We start from the raw sequence: 21,532 nt of genomic DNA on the forward strand, positions 1-21,532 counted from the left end.
CTCAAACTCTCCTCTGCAGCCAAAATGGAAGCCACATGCTAATTCTGTCTCTTCATTTGTAGTGTTTATAAAGGTTTGTAATGTGCAAAAGTGCAATGTAAGTCTCAAAATAGTGAAATCACATTGTTAACTAAATGTTTAATACATTTTATGACGATCTTGTAAAGTTCATTGACCGAGATGGAAAACTGTTGACATTGTGACAGTGTTCCACTAGCTACATTAGTGARAAATGGGAAAATGCTAACTATCTAGCTAGTTTTACCACCCTATGTTAGTCAATTTTACTAACTAGTAAAATAGTACCAATAGTTATAGAATTTGAATGGTTCGAATATTATTCTTTGTCAAATCCATTAAAGAAATGTCAAACTGAAAAATGTTCTCCTTATTTCTCCTGGTTTCCTACTGTTTTCAAAGGTTGCTACATTGTAACCACAAAGTAATAAAACATGTCACTTCACTTTACATTAAGTTGCTTGCTCCTGGGTAGTGCATTGTAAATACATGTATATCCCTTGTAACAACATTGTAACTACAGAGTTGGTGGTTAAAGATTGTTACAATGTAACTAAAAGGGTTATTATACCTGATGTTCTCCTGTCTCCTAATTTATCCTGCAAAGGTTGTTACATTCTAGCTACATAGTAATTATAAAGGTTATGCCTCTACTGGGTTTCACTTTACATTAAGTTGCTTGCTCCTGGGTAGGTACCTGGTAATAACAAGTATATCCTATGTAACTACATTGTTCTTACATTACATTTGATTCGGTACAGCCTTTGAGCCAGGTCAGAAATAATCACATTTAAAATGACCTGTAGTTAATGACAGGGTGTGCCTTGTTACAATTGTTGTTACGGGGTCCTGGSTTATTTATCAACCCTGGTATTATATGTGGATCCGATTTTGTAGTGGCACCTTGTAGTTGCACGTAAGGTCAGATTTTGGTTTGCGTTATTAACATGGTAATTCATATAGGTGACTTTCATGTAGTTACAAAACATGAGTTACTTAGTGGAACCAGAAAATGTGGAATAACATCAGTAATTACACATGTGGAATAACCTTCAGCRAGTGGATGTGTAATTACACATTCCTTGTTCCAATTGTGAAATAACGGATAGCGCTACAACCTTATTACCATGTAATTACGTCGTACCAAGTCTGGAACCAACCCTGAACAGCTTCCACCCCCAAGCCATAAGACTGCTAAATAGTAAGTTAAATAGATACCCAAATAGCTACTCGGACTACCTGCATTGACCCCCTTTTTGCACTAACTTTTTTGAGTCATCACATGCTGCTTCTATCATTTATCTATAATGCTGCCTAGTCACTCTATTGTCCACTCTATTGTCACTCCGGTGTCCACATCAACAACAAACTATCAYGGTCCAAACACACCAAGACAGTCGTGAAGAGGGCACGACAACGCCTATTCCCCCTCAGGAGACTGAAAAGATTTGGCATGAGTCCCCAGATCCTCAAAAAGTTATACAGCTGCATCATCGAGAGCATCCTGACTGGTTGCATCACTGCCTGGTACAGCAACTGCTCGGCCTCCGACCGCAAGACGCTACAGAGGGTAGTGCGAACGGCCCAGTACATCACTGGGACCAAGCTTCCTGCCATCCAGGACCTCTATACTAGGTGGTGTTAGAGGAAGGCCCAAGAAATTGTCAAAGACCCCAGTCACCCAGGTCATAGACTTTTCTCTCTGCTACCGCACAGCAAGTGGTACCGGAGTGCCAAGTTGAAGTCCAAAAGGATTCTTAACAGCTTCTACCCCCAAGTCACAAGACTGTTGAACAATTAATCAAATGGCCACCCGGACTATTTGCGTTACTTTTTTTAACTTTAGTTTATTTAGTAAATATTTTCTTAACTCTATTTTCCTAAAACTGCATTGTTGGTTAAGGGCTTGTAACTAAGAATTTCACGGAAAAGTCTACACCTAGCCTCCCGAGTGGTGCAGCGGTCTAAGGCTGAGCCACTCGGGACCCGGGTTGTGTCACAGCCGGCCGCGACCGGGAGACCCMTGACCTTCGCCTCTCCCAAGTCCCATGGGMCAAGACTGGAACTACCAATTGGATATCACGAAATTGGGGAGAAAAAGGGGTGAAAAGTACCAAAAAAACAATAAAACTCTACAGCTGTTGTATTTGGCACATGTGACAAATTCTATTGGATTTATTCCTTGGAATATATACACATCTACCTCGATTACCTCATACCCCTGCACATCAACTCGGTACTGGTACYCCGTGTATTTAGCCAAGTTATCGTTAATCATTGTGTATTTATTATTACGTGTTTTTGCTTTTCTATTATTTCTCAATTTTCTTTCTCTGTGCATTGTTTGTAAGTAAGCATTTCACTGTTAGTCTACACCTGTTGTTTATGAAGCATGTGACAAATACAATTTGATTTGAATAACATTCATGTRCAGTTACTACTGTGTAGTTAGATAGTAATACTGGCAACTTAATGTACAGTGTTACCTAACATGCATTGATGAGACATTCTATCCTATATCTCAATACCTTGTTTAATGTCCCCTCCTATATCATTCACAAGGATAGAGCCAAGCCAAGACAACTTGTTCAGCAATACCCCTGTAATTCTGACATTTCTCCACTGGTTCACCTGAGACAACATCCCACATCTACATTTCTACGGTCTCTAATTGGCTTAACCTCAAGGCCCACAATTGAGCCTGGTTTCCCTATAGAAATGGAAGACAGCTTGGGTCTTAAAAAGGGCGGTCGGACTGCCCGTAGATTAGACCATTCCGAAACGGAGCGACTAAATGCCTCGCCCGTGTTATTTTGCAGCCTTTAACGGTGGCTCCCGCAGTTTGAAGAAAATTGTGAGACTTGAACAAAAGAGTGAATCATTGATTTGATGAACTTTGCGGTGTGTTGGGCTGCGTCGTTCTTTTGTGTTGGGTTTTAAATTGGTTTTAGATGTATGTGAGTGGGTTCCTGAAGTTGTCGGCTTACGTATTTTGTAGTGGGTTACAATTTATTTTGAGCATATTCTCAGGCAGAACGGCTGTTGATTGTCTAGCTATACTGTTCCACGTGTTCAAAGGAATGGAATGACATAGACTATACAGAGAGTTGCATTCAATCAAACATCACTTTTAGGAATAATACGTGTTCATTCAGAAAACTGGAACTATCTGCCTATTAGGAGTGTACCTGGTATTTGSAAAGAGCCCAAAACCATTCTACTATGTACAGTACAAAAAAAGTACATTTGTAATATAATGAAAATCCATTATGTAGTGTAGGTTTGATCAAATTGCAGGCAAATGTATTTATTTTAAATGGATCCCATGGTAACCTTCCTCTTCTCCTCCTTTTCTTCTTCTCCTTTACTGTATCCCCCCTTCCTCTCTTTCCTCCCTCTCTATCCCCCCACAGGTGTTTCTACGGGAGTCTCTGGAGCACAGGTTGGAGAAGCAGCGAGAGTCGGAGGTGCTAAAAGCAGCCATGGTCATCCAGGCTCACGTCATGGGCTACATGGCCAGGTAAACATGCCACATATCCTGTATGTGCGCCAGGTTTGAGGTCATTTCAGTTTAAGTTATGAAATTCATGAATCGAAAATTGCTGCCCATAATCTTTTTTCAGTGTATGAATTTACATTTGAGATTCACTTCCTAAATTGACGAATTGGATGCTGAATTGACCGCAACCCTGATAGGCATATGCCATACAGCGCACACACACACAAGTATKGGTAGCTGCAGCCCAATATGGTGACCGGACTATGGGTGAGTGGGTGTGTCGAAAGGAGTGGGTGTATGGAAAAGCGAATCAGCTAATTGGCCAGATTTGTTGCCACTCAAGATCGTTTTGCGTGGCTGATTGGGCCGAACTACAAGTCCATAATAGGCCACCAGTGCTCTGCCGACTTGAAGTGCTTCCTACTTTGTAGCATGGTCGTGTTTCCGGCGGTAGCTACGTGGTCCTTTAAGATGGTCTAGATCAGAGGTGCACAATTGGCGGACCTCGGTCCGAGTCCGCACCGAGTGAAGGTTCTATCTGGACTTCGACACATTTCTCAGAAATAATTGTTAAATTAAATACTGATGAAGCAACCCTTTTTTACAATGTACACGTACTGAGCTGGCTCAGCACAGCTGGGAAGGTTCTAGACAGCGCCCCATTCTACTGGGTGTTGTCCAATCACGTGCGTTATTTAAACCACTTCACGAAACTCAGCCAATCAAAGCAAATTTTTACAATGCATGTTAGGAGACTGATGTTGTCAGAGAGCAATACAGCGGGAGAAGCAAAAGCGGAAGCGAGAGGAGAAATTATAGAGTGGCGTGCGCAAGAGTCAGGAAAGTCGATACAGAAAATTGAGCTTTCAGAGGAGTGGAGAAACAAATATGCCTTTGTCCTTCCCGCAGCGAATATCAAACCACTCTGCCTGATATGTTCAGAGACTGTGGCTCCAATAAAAAAGTTCCAACGTGAAGCCACTACGAGACAAAGCACAAATCTTTTGAGCAAACATATCCACAGCAGTCTGAGGTGAGGGCACGTCAAATAAACGTACTCATAGCCCAGTATGATCGGTCCACCAGAGTCCTCTCTGCATTCACTGCCCAACAACGTGCAAACGTATGTTCACTAAAAATAGCTTGGATTTTGGGTCAACACCAAAAGCCATTTACTGACGGGCGAGTGGTGATGGAGTGCATGAAAGCTGTTGCTGAAACTTTACTTGACGGTAAACAAAAAGACGAGCTGTGTGAAAAGATCAACTAAATCCCAATGTCACGTACCACCACAGAAAGAAAGAGTGAAATACTAACAGAGGAATTATTAACACAGCTTGATTGAAGCTATTCGGAGTGCACCATGCGTAGCATTAGCTGTTGATGAATCTACTGATGTGAGTGATAATGCCCAGCTTCTGGTGTATGTTAGATTTTACCACACAGGGAAGAAGGAATTCTGTGAAGACCTGTTAGGTGTAACACAACTCGAGACACATGCAAGAGGAAAAAGACATATACAGTGGCTTGTGAAAGTGTTCACCCCGCTTGGCATTTTTCCTATTTTGTTGCCTTTGTTGGGTTTGTATCATTTGATTTACACAACATTCCTACCACTTTGAAGATGCAACATATGTTTTATTGTGAAACAAACAAGAAATAAGACAAAAAAACTGAAAACTTGAGCGTGCATAACTATTCACCCCCCCAAAGTCAATACTTTGTAGAGCAACCTTTTGCAGTGATTACAGCTGCGAGTCTCTTGGGGTATGTCTCTATAAGCTTGGCACATCTAGCCACTGGGATTTTTGCCCATTCTTCAAGGCAAAACTGCTCCAACTCCTTCAAGTTGGATGGGCTCCGCCAGTTTCCAGAGGAAAGGAAGATCTTCAAGGAGACTGCACACTTCCCAAAAGTGCAGGAACAGATTCGGGGCGAGAGAGATGTTTCTCCTCATATTGACTTCCTAGACAAACCGATTGGAAACTTCAGAAATCGCTTTGACAGCTTTAACCTTGGAAAGCAGCTCCTTCTCCTAATTGAGAATCCATTCCTCATCACAGATGTCAGGGGATTTTCAAAGGATGTGACACAGACCTTCAAGTTGCTGGATCTCTACAGATGGAACTGATTGATCTGCAAGCAAATGTTGCACTAAGAGAGCACTTTCAACTAACTGATCATGACACTTTCTGGCTGCAGGCTGTGTCTGAGACTGTTTTCCCTGGTCTAACCAAAKTAGCACCACRCACATTGACCATGTTTGGCTCCACATACAGTTGTGAGTCTTCTTTCTCCACTATGGACATCATTAACAATAAGTACCGCTCTAGACTCACCAATGAGCACCTACATATGTGCATGAGAATGGCACTGACTCTATTCCAGCCAAGGTTCAAATTACTGGCWGGGCAAGAAACAGCCCATTTCTCTCACTAAAGAAGAGAGATGGAGAAGAGAAGTGGGAGAGAGTAGGAAAGATCAATATTAAACCTGTGGTTTCTTATTTGTTCATAAATCAAATCACTTTTTTCAGAAACAGGCACTTTTGTTCTTGTTTTGTGAAGATGCAGTCTCGTTTTGCTTGAAATGAGAACATTTGTGATAGGCCTACTTTTATTTATGATTGGGCTGCATATTTATTTTACCTCATGTTTAATGTGTCTGCATTGGAAATGTGGAATAGATATTGTTTAAATGTTATTGAAATGTAGTACTTTGTTTATTAGCTACACATATACAGTACTGTGCAAAAGTTTTAGGCGGGTTAAAAAAAGCTGTAAAGTAAGAATGCTTTCAAAAATAGACATGTTAATAGATTATATTTATCAATGAACTAAATGCAGTGACCAGAGTAAAAATCAAAATCAAATCCATATTTGGTGTGACCACCCTTTGCCTTCAAAACAGCATCAATTCTTGTAGGTACACTTGCACAAAGTCAGGGATTTTGTAGGCATATAGTCAGGTGTATGATTAACCAATTATACCAAACAGGTGCTAATGATCATCAATTCAATATGTAGCTTGAAACACAATCATTAACTGAAACAGAAACAGCTGTGGAAACAGGAGGATTAAAACTGGGTGAAGAACAGCCAAACTCAGCTAAGGTTGCTGAAGACAAAAGTCATACGCCATGGCAAGACTGAGCACAGCAACAAGACTGCATCAGCAAGGTCTCTCCCAGGCAGACATTTCAAGTCAGACAGGGGTTTCCAGATGTGCTGTCCAAGCTCTTTTGAAGAAGAACAAAAAAACGGGCAACGTTGAGGAACGTAGACGCAGTGGTCGGCCAAAGAAACTTCCTGCAGCAGATGAAAGACACGTCACGCTTACTTCCCTTCACAATCGGAAGATGTCCAGCAGTGACATCAGCTCAGAATTGGCAGAAAACAGTGGGACCCTGGTACACCCATCTACTGTCCGGAGAAGTCTGGTCAGAAGTGGCCTTCGTGGAAGACTCGCGGCCAAAAAGCCATACCTCCGACATGGAAACAAGGCCAAGTGACTCAACTATGCAAGAWAACACAGGAACTGGGGTGCAGAAAGATGGCAGCAGGTGCTCTGGACTGATGAGTCAAAATTGTAACCATTTGGCTGTAGCAGAAGGCAGTTTGTTYGCYGAAGGACTGGAAAGCGGTACACAAATGGGTGTCTGCAGGCAACAGTGAAGCATGGTGGAGGTTCCTCGCAAGTTTGGGGCTGCATTTCTGCAAATGGAGTTGGGGATTTGGTCAGAATTAATGGTCTCCTCAATGCTGAGAAGTACAGGCAGATAATTATCCGTCATGCAATACCATCAGGGAGGCATCTGATTGGCCCAAAATGTATTCTGCAGCATGACAATGTCCCCAAACATACAACGAAAGTCATTAAGAACTATCTTCAGCGTAAAGAAGAACAAGGAGTTCTGGAAGGGATGGTATGGCCCCCACAGAGCCCTGATCTCAACATCACCAAGTCTGTCTGGGATTACATGAAGAGAGAGAAGCTCCTGAGGCTGCTTAAATCCACAGAAGAACTATGGTTAGTTCTCCAAGATGTTTGGGCCAACCTACCTACAGAGTTCYTTCAAAAACTGTGTGCAAGTGTACCTAGGAGAATTGATGCTGTTTTGAAGCCAAAGGGTGGTCACACCAAATATTGATTTGATGTAGATTTTTCTTCTGTTCACTCACTTTGCGTTTAGTTAATTGATAAATATAATCTATTAACGTGTCTATTTTTGAAAGCATTCTTACTTTACAGCATTTTTTTCACAGCTGCCTAAAACCTTTGCACAGTACTGTACAAGAACTACATATGCCCCCAAATCATAGCGCACGCTAGACATTTCAATGGTTTGGACCTTTAGGGGGAGAAAATGTTAGTCACTGGAACTCTTTGAATTCTAATTGTGCACCCCTGGTCTAGATGGTTATCAGTTATTTCTTGTTTAGACTGCTATCCGACTTGAAATAAAATCATGCAACTCAAGCATTCTCCGGCTTAAAAACACAAGTCCAAACTCTCGCGGTATGGCAGCTCAATGTACGGTAGTTGCATGGTAAGAAACAGAAGAAGAAGAAAAACAGTTCAATCAAAACCGCAGAGCGCTTTCGACACACCCACTCCTTTCCACACGCCCACTACTTTCCTTTCCACACGCCCACTACTTTCCTTTCGACACACCCACTCCTTTCCACACGCCCACTACTTTCCTTTCGACACACCCACTCCTTTCCACACGCCCACTACTTTNACTACTTTCCTTTCGACACACCCACTCCTTTCCACACGCCCACTACTTTCCTTTCGACACACCCACTCCTTTCCACACGCCCACTACTTTCCTTTTGACACACCCACTCCTTTCCACACGCCCACTACTGTGTATAATGTGTATATTTGTGCAGGGCACATTTGAAAAAGAGACCTAGGTCTCAATATGTCTTCCCAGGTAATTTTTWAAAACWACTTTCCTTTTGACACACCCACTCTCCCATACTCCAGTCATCATATTGGGATGCAGCTACCCCCTTCTCTACACACAGCCTCTTCGGGGGAAACGATTGGGCCAAAGTCAGACCCTGGGGGGGACCACTTCCCTGTTACACACTTGTCAGTAATTGTATATATGATTATGCATACATACTTACTGAATACCTATTGTGATGTTTAGCTATTCCAAGATGAGAACACACTAAGAGATACGATTCTAAGACGAGCTATATCAATTTCCTTTTCATTGATGTCACTCCACAGGAAGCAGTACAGGAAGCTGCTGCAGTGCATTGTGGTCATTCAGAAGAACTACAGGGCGTTTTATTGGAGGCGGAAGTTCTTGCTCCTGCGCTGGGCCGCTCTCACCTTCCAGAAATGCCTGAGGGGCCAGTTGGGACGAAAGGTCTACTGCCAGCTCCTGGATGAGAGGAAGATGGAGGAGGATAAGAGGAGGAGGAGGGTGGAAGAGCTGGATAGGTGAGCTAYTTGCAGTTTCTGTGTGTGTGTGTKTGTGTGCTGAYGGGTTGGATTTGATTATTCCACTTTATTAATTTATGTARAAGACACTGTTGTGTATGCTATTGCCCACGCGGCTGACTAGGTTATTTCTGAGCTTCAATCGGCCTTTATCGCCTTKCAAAAAATAACTATAAATWAACAATAACTGTTAAATCATTGTCAACACATAACACCATATTAAGGTGTGGGATTTTGACAGTATTACAAAACACAACTAGCAATTCTCTTTTACTCCAGTAGCTAGCGTAATCTGTCCGTCCACAATTCCCCTGTGGGAACATGGCGATTCTCAACACCCGACAACACCCGCTACTATCCAAGAGATTGTTCGTGAGGAAATTGCCTCAGCCTTCAGCACTTAAAACCAGTAAATGAATATCTGCACTGCTTACTCAACTAAAGTGGACAGTTTGGAAACAGTGGCCAGTGTGACAGAGGTGCGACTCCGTGACAAGGACACAGCGCAAACTAAGCTAGAAGGGGAGTCAATCTCCTGAAAAAGATAACAGAATCCACTCAGACATMATTCCCGCAATTTCAATATGCGGCTCACAGGACTTGAAACTGGTGTGGAAGCSGGAAACCCAACTTCCTTCATGAGCAAAATCTTTTATATGAACTGTTTGGGCAGGAAAAGCTTGGTCCCATGCCGCTGATTAACATTGCTCACCGCACGAGTCCTATCCACAACGGAGYTCGGTGTATGATTGTACGAATCCACAGTTTTGACGTCTAATGGCAAATTGTTCGCCTCGCAGCGGAATTGGTGGCTTTGAAGAGGATCAGCATCTACCCAGACCTGAGTGCCGAACTGCTGAAACAGAGGGCGACYTACAACTAGGTGAGATCACAGATACGCAAGCTAAACCTGAGATGCGACTCATCTTGACTTTCCAGAATACAACACAAACGTTTTCCACTGCCATGGAGGCTCAATAGTTCTTTGGGAAGCACATCAAGCYAACACACAAGGGGACGAGCCGACAGATCTGGGCTAACCCCAATTTGACTGGCTCAATATTCAGGTATGCTATCCCATGCACAATCCTGCCCTCACCATAAGACAATGATGAGGACRACCCCTCAATTGGGTAAAATGACAAAATATTATTTTTATTATTATTGCTGGACATTGGACTTTGTTATTATTTCATTGCCTATGGTTCAGGACATTTAGACAATGATGACATCACATCAATTAATGAACAATGGACAAYATTTTTGGGGGGTGACCAACTTTTTTTTGTTCTTTTTTTTTGAGGGGTTCAGATCACAGGCAATAATATTCTAAAAGTACATAGATCCACCCTCTCGGCGACCAGAGAAAACCCTCCCCATACCACCCCTTCCCTGTGGGTCTGAAAGCAAAGAAAGTAAAAAAAAAAATGAAAATACCCATCCTATGCCTTCAGAAACCCCTTGACTTTTTCTACATTTTGTTGTGTCATTTTTGTYACTGGCCTACACATAGTGGTGTAAAGTACTTAAATACCTTAAAGTACTACTTAAGTTTTTTTTTTTTTGTATCTGTTCTTTACTTTACTATTTATATTTTTGACAACTTTTACTTCACTACATTCCTAAAGAAAACGTTTTACTCCACACATTTTCCCTGAATGCTTAGCAGCACAGGACAATTGTCCAATTCACACACGTATCAAGAGAACATCCCTGGTCATCCCTACTGCCTCTGATCTGGCGGACTCACTAAACACAAATGCTTTATTTGTAAATGTGCATTGGGGGCCACAATCGGAGATGATATTCTCAGGATATCATCATAGTGCCGGAAGACCTGCTGGAACAGTGCCTCAGYGACCTGGAYAGCGGTAGAGAGACCAGAGAGAGGGATGAAACGGCATGATTTAGAGAATCTGTCYACTATCAGCAAAAATGGTGGCAAAACCATCAGAAGCGAGGAGATCAGTGACAAAATCAATGGACAGATGTGACCAGAGATGCTGAGGCACGAGAATGGGAAGGAGTTTCCCTGCTGGAGCGTTCCGGGGGTATTTGGATTGGGCACATACGGAACAGAAGTTGACATAACGAGTGACGTCCTACGCCAAGGTGGGCCACCCATACTTTCCAGAGATGGACTGAATGGTGCAGGTGATACCTGGATGTCCAGAGACAACCGCTGTGTGCGCGACAAGGTCAACAGCCGATCCCTTATCCCCGTGGGAACGTAGGTGCSMTCAGGAGGACAGGTAGAAGGTGCGGGTTCTCCCTCCAGGGCCTGGTGAATTTCCACATCTACGTCCCAGAGCACAGGGGCTACAACTCGAGAGGGCGGAATTATGGGTGCACTGAAGACAGGAACCTCTCCCGATTTGTAGAGACGGGACAGGGCATCAGCTTTGTGTTTTTTTCAATCAAATCTGGTGAAGAAAAGGGCCCACCTTGCTTGGCGCGGGTTCAGTCATCTCGCTGTGCGTATGTACTCCAGGTTCCGATGGTCAGTGAGGATGAGAAATGCGTCCTTGGTGCCCTCCAGCCAGTGTCTCCACTCCTCTAATGCCAACTTCACTGCCAGGAGCTCCCGATCGCCCACTTCATAGTTCCTCTCTGCAGTTTTTACTGCAAGTCTCCTGGAAAGACATTAAGACTGATCACGAGGATGTGTAAAACATGAAGACTGATCATGAGGATGTGTAAAACATGAAGACTGATCATGAGGATGTGTAAAACACGAAGACTGATCATGAGGATGTGTAAAACACGAAGACTGATCATGAGGATGTGTAAAACATGAGACTGATCATCAGGATGTGTAAAACATGAAGACTGATCATCAGGATGTGTAAAACATGAAGACTGATCATGAGGATGTGTAAAACATGAAGACTTACCATGAGGATGTGTAACCATGTTCATCTGTAAACAAAAAAGGGTACAGTAGACTGCTTTGTGTTTTGTTACACTCAGAGTCARTAATGAGGCATTGAGATGGGCTATTAGCAAAGATATGCAAAGTTTGAGGGGGGCTTGATTTGTAGACAGTCTAGTCGTGTATTGTTGTGTATGAGCACCTACAGTTGTGCTGTTGAGTAGACAAGCACTGCCAACCATAGAGTCAATCGGCGTATACTAATTGCCACTCTCTCCCATGCCAAAGAACTGACTGCAAGGGACTGAAAGTTTGAGGAGCACTTGTCATGTAGACAAGTTTAGTTTAGTGTATTGGGGATAAATACCTTTGGCTGTSCTGGMWTGTTTCCGAGTCAGATGATGTTGATCTTGCGCTTGTTCTCGGMTGAAGGCTTTCATSCAATGGGTCTACAGGCTCTGTACTACTGAAGCTGGTGTCAAGGTCGTCATCAGCAGCAGGGTTAGTCYGTAGGAAACACAGTAGTCAGTAATTAGCTRACATTTTACTACCTTGTCCCCATCAATACACACTCAAACAAGGTACTATATCCACCCRSCCCCCTCATGTCAATAAATCATGCCTACTAACCTTCACACACAATACCCACCCCCAACAGACTTCAATCCATCACCCACACCATTCCCTTCTTACTAATACCTCCTTTTCTCCAATTTAGACTTCAAGTCTTRCATGAACAATCAACTAAGCCTCCATAATACAGAGAGAACTACAGTAGAAGKTGTATCCTACTTGTRAACACACCAGTGGCGTGTATTCATGGATGCCAAGGGAAGCCAGGCTTCCCCCCMAAAAATGTAGCCAGAAAAGAAGAAATAAAATATTTGTGTTTTATAGTTTTYCTTCAATTCGCAAGAGGCTGAATGTATCTCACCGGAGAAAGCATCCGAGTGAGCAAAACGGCACCCCTCTGTCTCAGTATGTGTAGCCCATCTATCTGACGCTGTCTGGTCAAAAAGAGTATGASCAAAGATTTGTATAACTATACTCTGTGAAGGGCGCATGTGCAATAACTCAATCCCCCATTGCATTTCTTCTAAAGAAAGCAATTTTTTGGGAACTTTGGCAAAGGCTAAAGTCTACAAAACTTAGTCCACTCTGTTCGTAACATATCCTAGTTATTGAGATGAAATGTTTCATCGATGAGAAAATGTGCAGAATGTCGGCCAAAATCCATCTTGCTCCATCTTCTCCCACTGCCGACCACTGGGCTTCCTCTCATCACTATATTTGGTAGTGAGTGGAAACGCCAACTGGCTGTTTCACATTTATACATCCGGTGAAATATCTGTCTCATTGTTCTATATGTGGTATGACGCTGTATGACATTGTTGCTGCCCATAGCATTGAATGCCAGGGAAGCCAGCGAGCATTTGGCCTGCCTTGATAAGAAAAACTATAAAATAATAGCCAGCATTGAGCTAAACTGAGTGAGCTCAACTGTGAATGGTCCTGGTTCACCAAAAGAAAATGTCAAGGGAAGCCAATTTGGATTAGGCTTCACTCCTATCACATCGAATTAACAGAAATATGTCATTGCCAGAAACAACTTTAATTGTTGCATTCTCATTGTGTTGCTAACTAGCTAAAATTGTCCCTTTCCTAAATTAGCCATAGATGGAGATAAGGATTTGGACTTGTGGTTTTACTTAATTCTCCGTACTGACCAATTATTACAATGGTGATTCTGAACCAATGATAAATTCATACATTGTGCCCCTGGCCTGAGAGGATGGAAGTTCAATATGTAGCTAGCTGTTAACTATATAGCTAGCTCATCATTGCCCAAGAAAGGAAGTTAGGCTAGCGAGCAAGTTATAATACTGTTTATTTTGTTTATATATTTTTTTACCTTTATTTTGTTAGGGAGTAATGTTTAGACCAAGGTTTCTTTTTCAAATGAGCCATGTAAATACAAAAAATGCACACATGAAATATGTGGTAATATGTAACATGACATGATGTTGCTGTTTTCTGTGTTTTTTTATTACAGGGAAAAGAAGAGGCTGGAGGCTGAATGGCTAGCACAATATGTAAGAGTATCTATTAATCGCATAACATTAATTTATGATTTGCTTCTAGATTGGGCTTTATAGTATCACCCCTTTCTCAATGCATGTTGCATGATTATGTCTTTCACTCTCGGTGCCTGTTGGATAAAACCGAGTTAAACATTTTGCCACTGCGCTTTGTGTTGCGCTTTGTGTTGTGCTATCTCTCTCTGTCTTAGTTGCCTTTTGCTTAATAGCTTGCTGACCACTCTCAGTACCAGTCTCTCTCGAAACATTAGTTTTTGCGCTCTCTTTTCTTTCTCCATAGGCAGAGAAAGCCAGGAAGGTTGAGGACCTCCATCAGGCCCAAGAGCTATACCTTCTGACTCAGACACAAACACAGACACAGAAAACTACACAGACACAACAAGCAACATTGCCGGCAACCCAGGCAGTGCAGCAACAGCTGAATGAAATGGAGTCTTGCAAAATGTTCAAAGAGATCTCTACGGAGGAGTTTTCCGAAGAGGCGGTGCGGCCCGAGGACGCATCCCAGGACGCCTCGCAGGTGGAGGAGATCCTACGTCTGGAGCGGGAGATCCAAGAGCTTCAGCGGCAGAAGGAGCAGCAGGAGCTGTCCCTGACCGAGGCCTCCCTCCACCGACTGCAGACCCTCCGTGACCAGGAGCTGCAGCGCCTGGAGGACGAGGCGTGCAAGGCCGCCCAGCAGTTCTTGGAGTCGCTCAACTTCGACGAGATTGACGAGTGCGTGCGCAACATCGAGTGCTCGCTGGGCGTGGAGGAGGAGGAGAAGATAGGCGGAGAGAGGGACGAGGGCGAGGAGGAAGAGGTGGATGAAGGCTTTGGTGCCGATGATGAGGGATACAAGGACTCACCCAACCCCAGCGAGCACGGCCACTCAGACGGCCAGCGCACCAGTGGCATCCGCACCAGCGACGACTCATCCGAGGAGGACCCGTACGCTAATGACGGAATGCAGATCCCACTCCTGCCACCAAATACACTACTCCACCAGCCGCTGCCCCTGCCGCCGCTGTTCCAAGCCTGCCACAGCGCCTCCTCTGGCGGGGAYTCGGTCTACTGCCACCCCCAGGTTTCGGAGGCCCACTCCGATGATCTGGTCGAGCTCATTCCTCCGGATGAAGACTCGGACTATGACCAGGACGACTATGACGAGGGCGCCATAGTGTCCAGTGGCAGCATGGCGTTCTCACAACCCTGCAAAGGGCAGTGGTCACCTGACTACCACGGCTCTGTGGGCACCTACAACAGTTCGGGGACCTATCGCTTCAGCTCGGAGGGGGCCCAATCATCGGTGGGTACTAGCAGTGGGTGACATCACAACCTAGTTCAGGGGTCGAAGCAATAATATGGTTAATGGTTTTCATCAGTAAAAGTGAAACCAATACATATTTTACTTATGATGTTGACATAATAACATGTTTATGTTAAACCTCAATATGTCTCTTTCTCGCACTTTTTCCTTCTCTCTGCTCAGTTTGAGGACAGCGAGGACGATTTCAACAGGTTCGACATGGACGACGAGCTGTCCTACCGGCGAGACTCGGTCTACAGTTGTGTCACACTGCCATACTTTCACAGCTTCCTCCACATCAAAGGTAACACATTTTTGTTCTAGCCCAGCACTAACACAACTAATTGATAAACTCGTCATCAAACCCATGGTTAGTTGAATCAGGTGTTTGCTTTTCACTGAGTCACACTTTGCCATTATTACAATTTACCACTAGGTTACACTGCAGGCATTTGGGAAGAGCACGGCAGTGTTCCTCCATATTGGCTAAATGAGTGCATGGGGGTCTTTCCAACTCACTGCTCACCATTATCCCTCTCTCTCCCTCTATCCACATCCCACCATCCTTCTTTAGGGGTCAGAGGAGCAGTTGCTTGTGCTTGTTGTGACTTTGTCCCTTCTCTCCCCTTCACTCTCACTTTCTTTCTTGCTCTATGTCCTTTCCTCTCTCATTCCCTGTCACTTGCCCTTACTCTTTAATATTGTATGAACACATTAAATGTTTTTTCATTGAAACTCAATCATTTGTTTCTGGTTTATATTCCAAGTTATTTTGTTCAAGAATCAATGGGGAAATGGCATTAATTGAAATGACCGTTGAACTTTAATGGATGTTCATCTCTTTGACTGTGTTACAGCCACACGGGCTTACCTCTACACTTTAATTTAATAATTTCCAATGACTGACGTCTCCCCCTCTCTCTCCCTTCTCTACCCCAGGTGGCCTGATGAACACGTGGAAGCGGCGTTGGTGCGTGCTGAAGGACGAGACCTTCCTGTGGTTCCGCGCCAAGCAGGAGGCCCTGAAGCAGGGCTGGCTCCACAAGAAGGGTGGCGGCTCCTCGACGCTGTCACGCCGCAACTGGAAGCGCCGCTGGTTCGTCCTGCGCCAGAGCAAGCTCATGTACTTCGAGAAAGACGGCGAGGACAAGATGAAGGGCATGCTGGACATGCATGCAGCCAAGTAAGGAGTGAACTATAGAAGGGTTATGTTAAAATGCATCCTTCCTGCTGCCATTCCTTGAGGTAATCAGTGTATTTGTATTTATTATGGATCCCCATTAGCTGCTGCCAAAGCAGCACCTACTCTTCCTGGGGTCCAGCTAAATTAAGGCAGTTAATACAATTTTACATACATTCACAGATTTCACAACACACTGTGTGCCCTCAGGCCCCTCTCCACCACTACCACATATCTACAGTACTAAATCCATGTGTATGTATAGTGCGTATGTTATTGTGTGTGTGTGTGTGTGTGTGTGTGTGTGTGTGTGTGTGTGTGTGTGTGTGTGTGTGTGTGTGTGTGTGTGTGTGTGTGTGTGTGTGTGTGTGTGTGTGTGTGTGTGTGTGTGTGTGTGTGTGTGTGTGTGTGTGTGTGTGTGTGTGTCTGTGTCTGTGTCTGTGTCTGTGCCAATGTTTTTGTTGCTTCACAGTCCCCACTGTTCCATAAGGTGTTTTTTATCTGTTTTTTAAATCAAATTTTACTGCTTGCATCAGTTACTTGATGCGGAATAGAGTTCCATGTAGTCATGGCTCGATTTAGCCTCCCATAGTCTGTTCTGGACTTGGGGACTGTGAAGAGACCTCTTGTGGCGTGTCTTGTGGGGTATGCATGGGTGCCAGTAGTTCAGACAGACAGCTCGGTGCATTCAACATGTCAATAGCTCTCATAAATAAAAGTAGTGATGAAGCCCATATCTTCTCCACTTTCAGCCAGGAGAGATTTTATTTATTTATTTATTTCACCTTTATTTAACCAGGTAGGCAAGTTGAGAACAAGTTCTCATTTACAATTGCGACCTGGCATGCATTGATTGACATGCTTTTTAATTATAGCTCTCTGTGTACATCCAAGGGCCAGACGTGTTGCCCTGTCATTTTTTGTGGCACCTGACCACACGACTGAACAGTAGTCAAGGTGCAACAAAACTAAGGCCTGTAGGACCTGCCTTGTTGATAGTGTTGTTAAGTCAGAGCATCGCTTTATTATAGACAGACTTCTCCCCATCTTAGCTACTACTGCATCAGTATGTTTGACCATGACAGTTAATAATCTAGGGTTACTCCAAGCAGTTTAGTCATCTCAACTTGCAAATTTTCCACACTATTTATTACTTATTTCTTGCCACCCACTCTGAAACTAACTGCAGCTCTTTGTTGAGTGTTGCAGTCATTTCAGTCGCTRTAGTAGCTGCTGTGTATAGTGTTGAGTCATCCACATACATATAGACACTCTGGCTTTACTCAAAGGCAGTGGCATGTCATTAGTAAAGATGGAAAAAAGCAAGGCGCCTAAACAGCTACCTTGGGGATTTCCTGCTTCTACCTGGATTATGTTTGAGAGGCTTCCATTAAAGAACACCCCCTGTGTTCTGTTAGACAAGTAACTCTTTGTCCACATTATAGCAGGGGATGTAAAGCCATAACACATACGTTTTTCCAGCAGCAGACTATGATCAATAATGTCAAAAGCTGCACTGAAGTCTGACAAGACAGCCCTCACAATCATTTTATCATCAATTTGTCTCAGCCAGTCATCAGTCATTTGTTTAAGTGCTGTGCTTGTTGAGTGTCCTTCCCTATAAGCGTGCTGAAATTCTGTTGTCAATGTGTTTACTGTGAAATAGAATTGTATCTGGTCAAACACCAATTTTTCCAGTGATCTTACTTGACATGTTTATTGACACAGTGAAAACCTTGCTCCTATCAAATCATGTTAGTGATTTCCTCAAAAATCAGTGATTTCCTCAAAGATCGGAGGAAGGAAGGATACATTTTAGAGTATTTAAATAAAATAAAATATTATACAAAGCTATCTTTCTTAATGCCTATCTGGCTAGTTTGGGGTTTCGTCTCTAGGTTTTATATCTGAAGAGAGGGAACTGATCTAGATTGATGTACTTCTATCTTGCAGAGAGATTGTGGACAACACAGGCAAGGAGAACGGAATCGACATCATCATGCCAGAGCGCACCTACCACCTTATTGCTGAGACCGCTGAGGATGCCAGGCAAGTCTAGTGTGTGTGTGTGTGTGTGTGTGTTGTGTGTGTGTGTGTGTGTGTGTGTGTGTGTGTGTGTGTTGTGTGTGTGTGTGTGCGTGTGCATGGTCATCTACTAGGATCAGTTATTGACCAAGTAGAGACCAAGCCATTCAACTGCCGAAATCAAAACAAATGAAATCATGCTTTATTTTATACAGCACATTTCAGACATGGAATGCAACGCAATGTTCTTCACAGGAAAAAAAATTGTAATAAAAAAACAATGAAAACAAAAGCTGAAATATTTACTACACAACAAACTTAAGATAAAAACAAAATAATTATAAAAACTGAATGACTAAAAACCCACCTAAGGAAGAGCAAAGCTAAAAAGTTTTGTTTTAAGGTCTCTTTTAAATACGTCCACAGTTTCAGCCCCCCTCAGGTTCTCTAGCAGGTTATTTCAGAGGCTGGGGGCATAATAACTAAAGGCTGCCTTTTCATGCCTATTGGTCCTAGGGTTTGGGATAGTTAAAAGGCCAGACGACCTGAGGGTACCTACTGGGTACATAATGTAAAAGCATGTCTGACATGTATTGGGGTGCACAATCGTGGAGTGATTTAAAAACCAATAGAAAAATCTTAAAACTAATTATAAAACTCACAGGCAGCCAGTGCAGAGACCTTTAAAACCGGTGTAATGTATGCTCTCCATCTGATCTTGGTCTGTACCCGTGCTGCAGCATGCTGTATATTTTGCAGTTGACCAATGGCTTTCTTGGGAAGACCAGACAGGAGGGCGTTACAACAGTCACGCCTGCTTGTAATAAAAGCATGGATGAGTCTCTCTGTATCACCCTGAGAGAGAAACAGCCGCACCATGGCAATGTTCCTCTTGTGATAAAAAGCTTTTTTGGTCAAATTCCTAATGTATGAATGGAAATTTATTTCAGAATCTAAAAATAACACCTTGGTTTTTTTACCTGGTGTTTTATCTTTATTGCCCGTGAATAAAATGTGCAGCCAGATTCTCTCTCTGTGCTTTGGCTCCAACAATAATTACTTCGGTCTTGTCTTGATTCAGCTGAAGGAAGTTGTGAGCCATCTAAGTATTTAAATCACGAATACAGTCTAATAATTTATCCGTAGAGCTAAAATCCTCTGGTGACACAGAAACGTTAAGTTGTGTATCATCTGGGTAGCAGTCAAAATCAATGTTGTGCTTTCTGATAACGCTGCCAAGGGGTAACATATATAAACTGAACAGTACCAGACCCAAAATCTAACCTTGTTTTCTCTGAGTTATGTTCACCAAGGTTGACAAAAAACTCTCAACCGGTTAAATAGGTCCTAAACCAATTTAGAACTGGATCGGAGAGGCCAAACCACCTCTCCAGTCTGTCCAGAAGGACATCATGGTCAACAATGTTGAATGTAACACTTAAATCCAAGAGTACAAGGACAAAGAGCTGTTTGGCATCTGTGTTGGCTCTAAGATCATTTACCACTTTTACTAAGTGTAACGGGCTTCCTCCTTCTCTTCATCCGAAGAGGAGTAGCAAGGATTGGACCAAAGTGCAGCGGGGTGTGAATTCATAATGATTTATTTAACAAGACAAAGACGAAACGAAATACACTTTAACAAACTACAAAACAACAAACGACGTAGACGCACCTGAACATAGGAACTTACATGACACGAAGAACGCATGAAACAGGAACAGACTACATAAACCGAACGAACGAACAAACAAACCGAAACAGTCCCGTGTGGCGTAACATACAGACACTGACACAGGAGACAACCACCCACAACAAACAATGTGAAACAACCTAMCTTAATATGGCTCTCAATCAGAGGAAACGCCAAACACCTGCCTCTAATTGAGAGCCATACCAGGCAACCCATTAACCCAACATAGAAAACACATAACATAGACTACCCACCCAAACTCACGCCCTGACCAATTAAACACATACCAAACAACAGAAAACAGGTCAGGAACGTGACACTAAGGCTGTCTCTGTGCTGTGGTGTGAATGAACATCAGATTGGAATAAAACATTTTTAATTACAGTTGGCACTTAAAAAATAATTTTGCTGTTTGAAAACCAATTTCTCCAGAATTTTGCATAAAGAATGGAAGGTTGGAGATTCTCCGAAACTCGCTAACTCTAGATTACTTTTCTTCAGAAGGGGTTTCACCATAGCAGTTTTTAATACTGTCAATTTGTTTACTGTAAAATAGCATTGTATCTGGTCAAACACTATTTTTTCCCGAAGTTTACTAAGGGTTGGTATCAGGCTGATTGGTCGGCTATTTGAGCCAGTAAAGGGGGCTTTACTATTCTTGGGTAGCGGAATGACTTTAGCTTCCCTCCAGGCCTGAGGGCACACGCTCTCTAGTAGGCTTAAATTGGTTGTTGTCCTTGATGATCTTTTTGGCCTTCCTGTGACATTGGGTGCTGTAGGTGTCATGGAGGGCAGGTACTTTGCCCCCAGTGATGCCTTGTGCAGACTGCACCACCCTCTGGAGAGACTTGCGGATGAGGGCAGTGCAGTTGCCATACCAGGCTGTGATACAGCCCAACAGGACGCTTTCGATTGAGCATCTGTAAAAGTTTGTCAGAGTTTTGGGTGACAAGCCAACATTTCTTCAGCCTCCTGAGTTTGAAGAGGCGCTGTTGCGTCTTCCTGTTGGGACGGTATGCAAACTGAAGTGGGTCTAGGGTGGCCGGTAAGGTGGCGATGATATGATCCTTGACTAGCCTCTCAAAGCACTTCATGATGACAGAAGTGAGTGCTACGGGGCGGTAGTCATTTAGTTCAGTTATCTTTGCCTTCTTGGGTACAGGAACAATGGTAGCTATCGTGAAGCATATGGCGACAACAGACTGGGATATGGAGCGATTAAATGTGTCCATAAACACACCAGCCAGCTGGTCTGTGCATGCTCTGAGGACGCGGTTAGGGATGCCATCTGGGCCAGCGCCCTTGCGAGGGTTAACAAGTTTAAATGTTTTACTCACGTCAGCCACTGAGAAGGAGAGGGGGTGGGGGCCGCAGTCTTTGTTAGCAAGCCACGACGGT

At 43.4% G+C, this 21,532-nt stretch overlaps 1 protein-coding gene across 1 annotated transcript in view; it reads left to right on the forward strand.

Annotated features, from left to right (window-relative positions):
- Nucleotides 1–21,532, forward strand: part of myo10 (myosin X) — a 273,035-nt gene that overhangs the window by 233,396 nt on the left and 18,107 nt on the right. Inside the window, 7 exon segments of the mRNA XM_070436603.1 lie at nt 3,432–3,538; nt 8,765–8,980; nt 13,906–13,945; nt 14,232–15,239; nt 15,423–15,543; nt 16,179–16,422; nt 18,373–18,468. Coding sequence (XP_070292704.1) covers nt 3,432–3,538; nt 8,765–8,980; nt 13,906–13,945; nt 14,232–15,239; nt 15,423–15,543; nt 16,179–16,422; nt 18,373–18,468 — 1,832 coding nt within the window.

This window comes from Salvelinus sp. IW2-2015, linkage group LG32 (assembly GCF_002910315.2).
Source record: "Salvelinus sp. IW2-2015 linkage group LG32, ASM291031v2, whole genome shotgun sequence".
Classification (NCBI taxonomy): Eukaryota; Metazoa; Chordata; class Actinopteri; order Salmoniformes; family Salmonidae; genus Salvelinus; species Salvelinus sp. IW2-2015.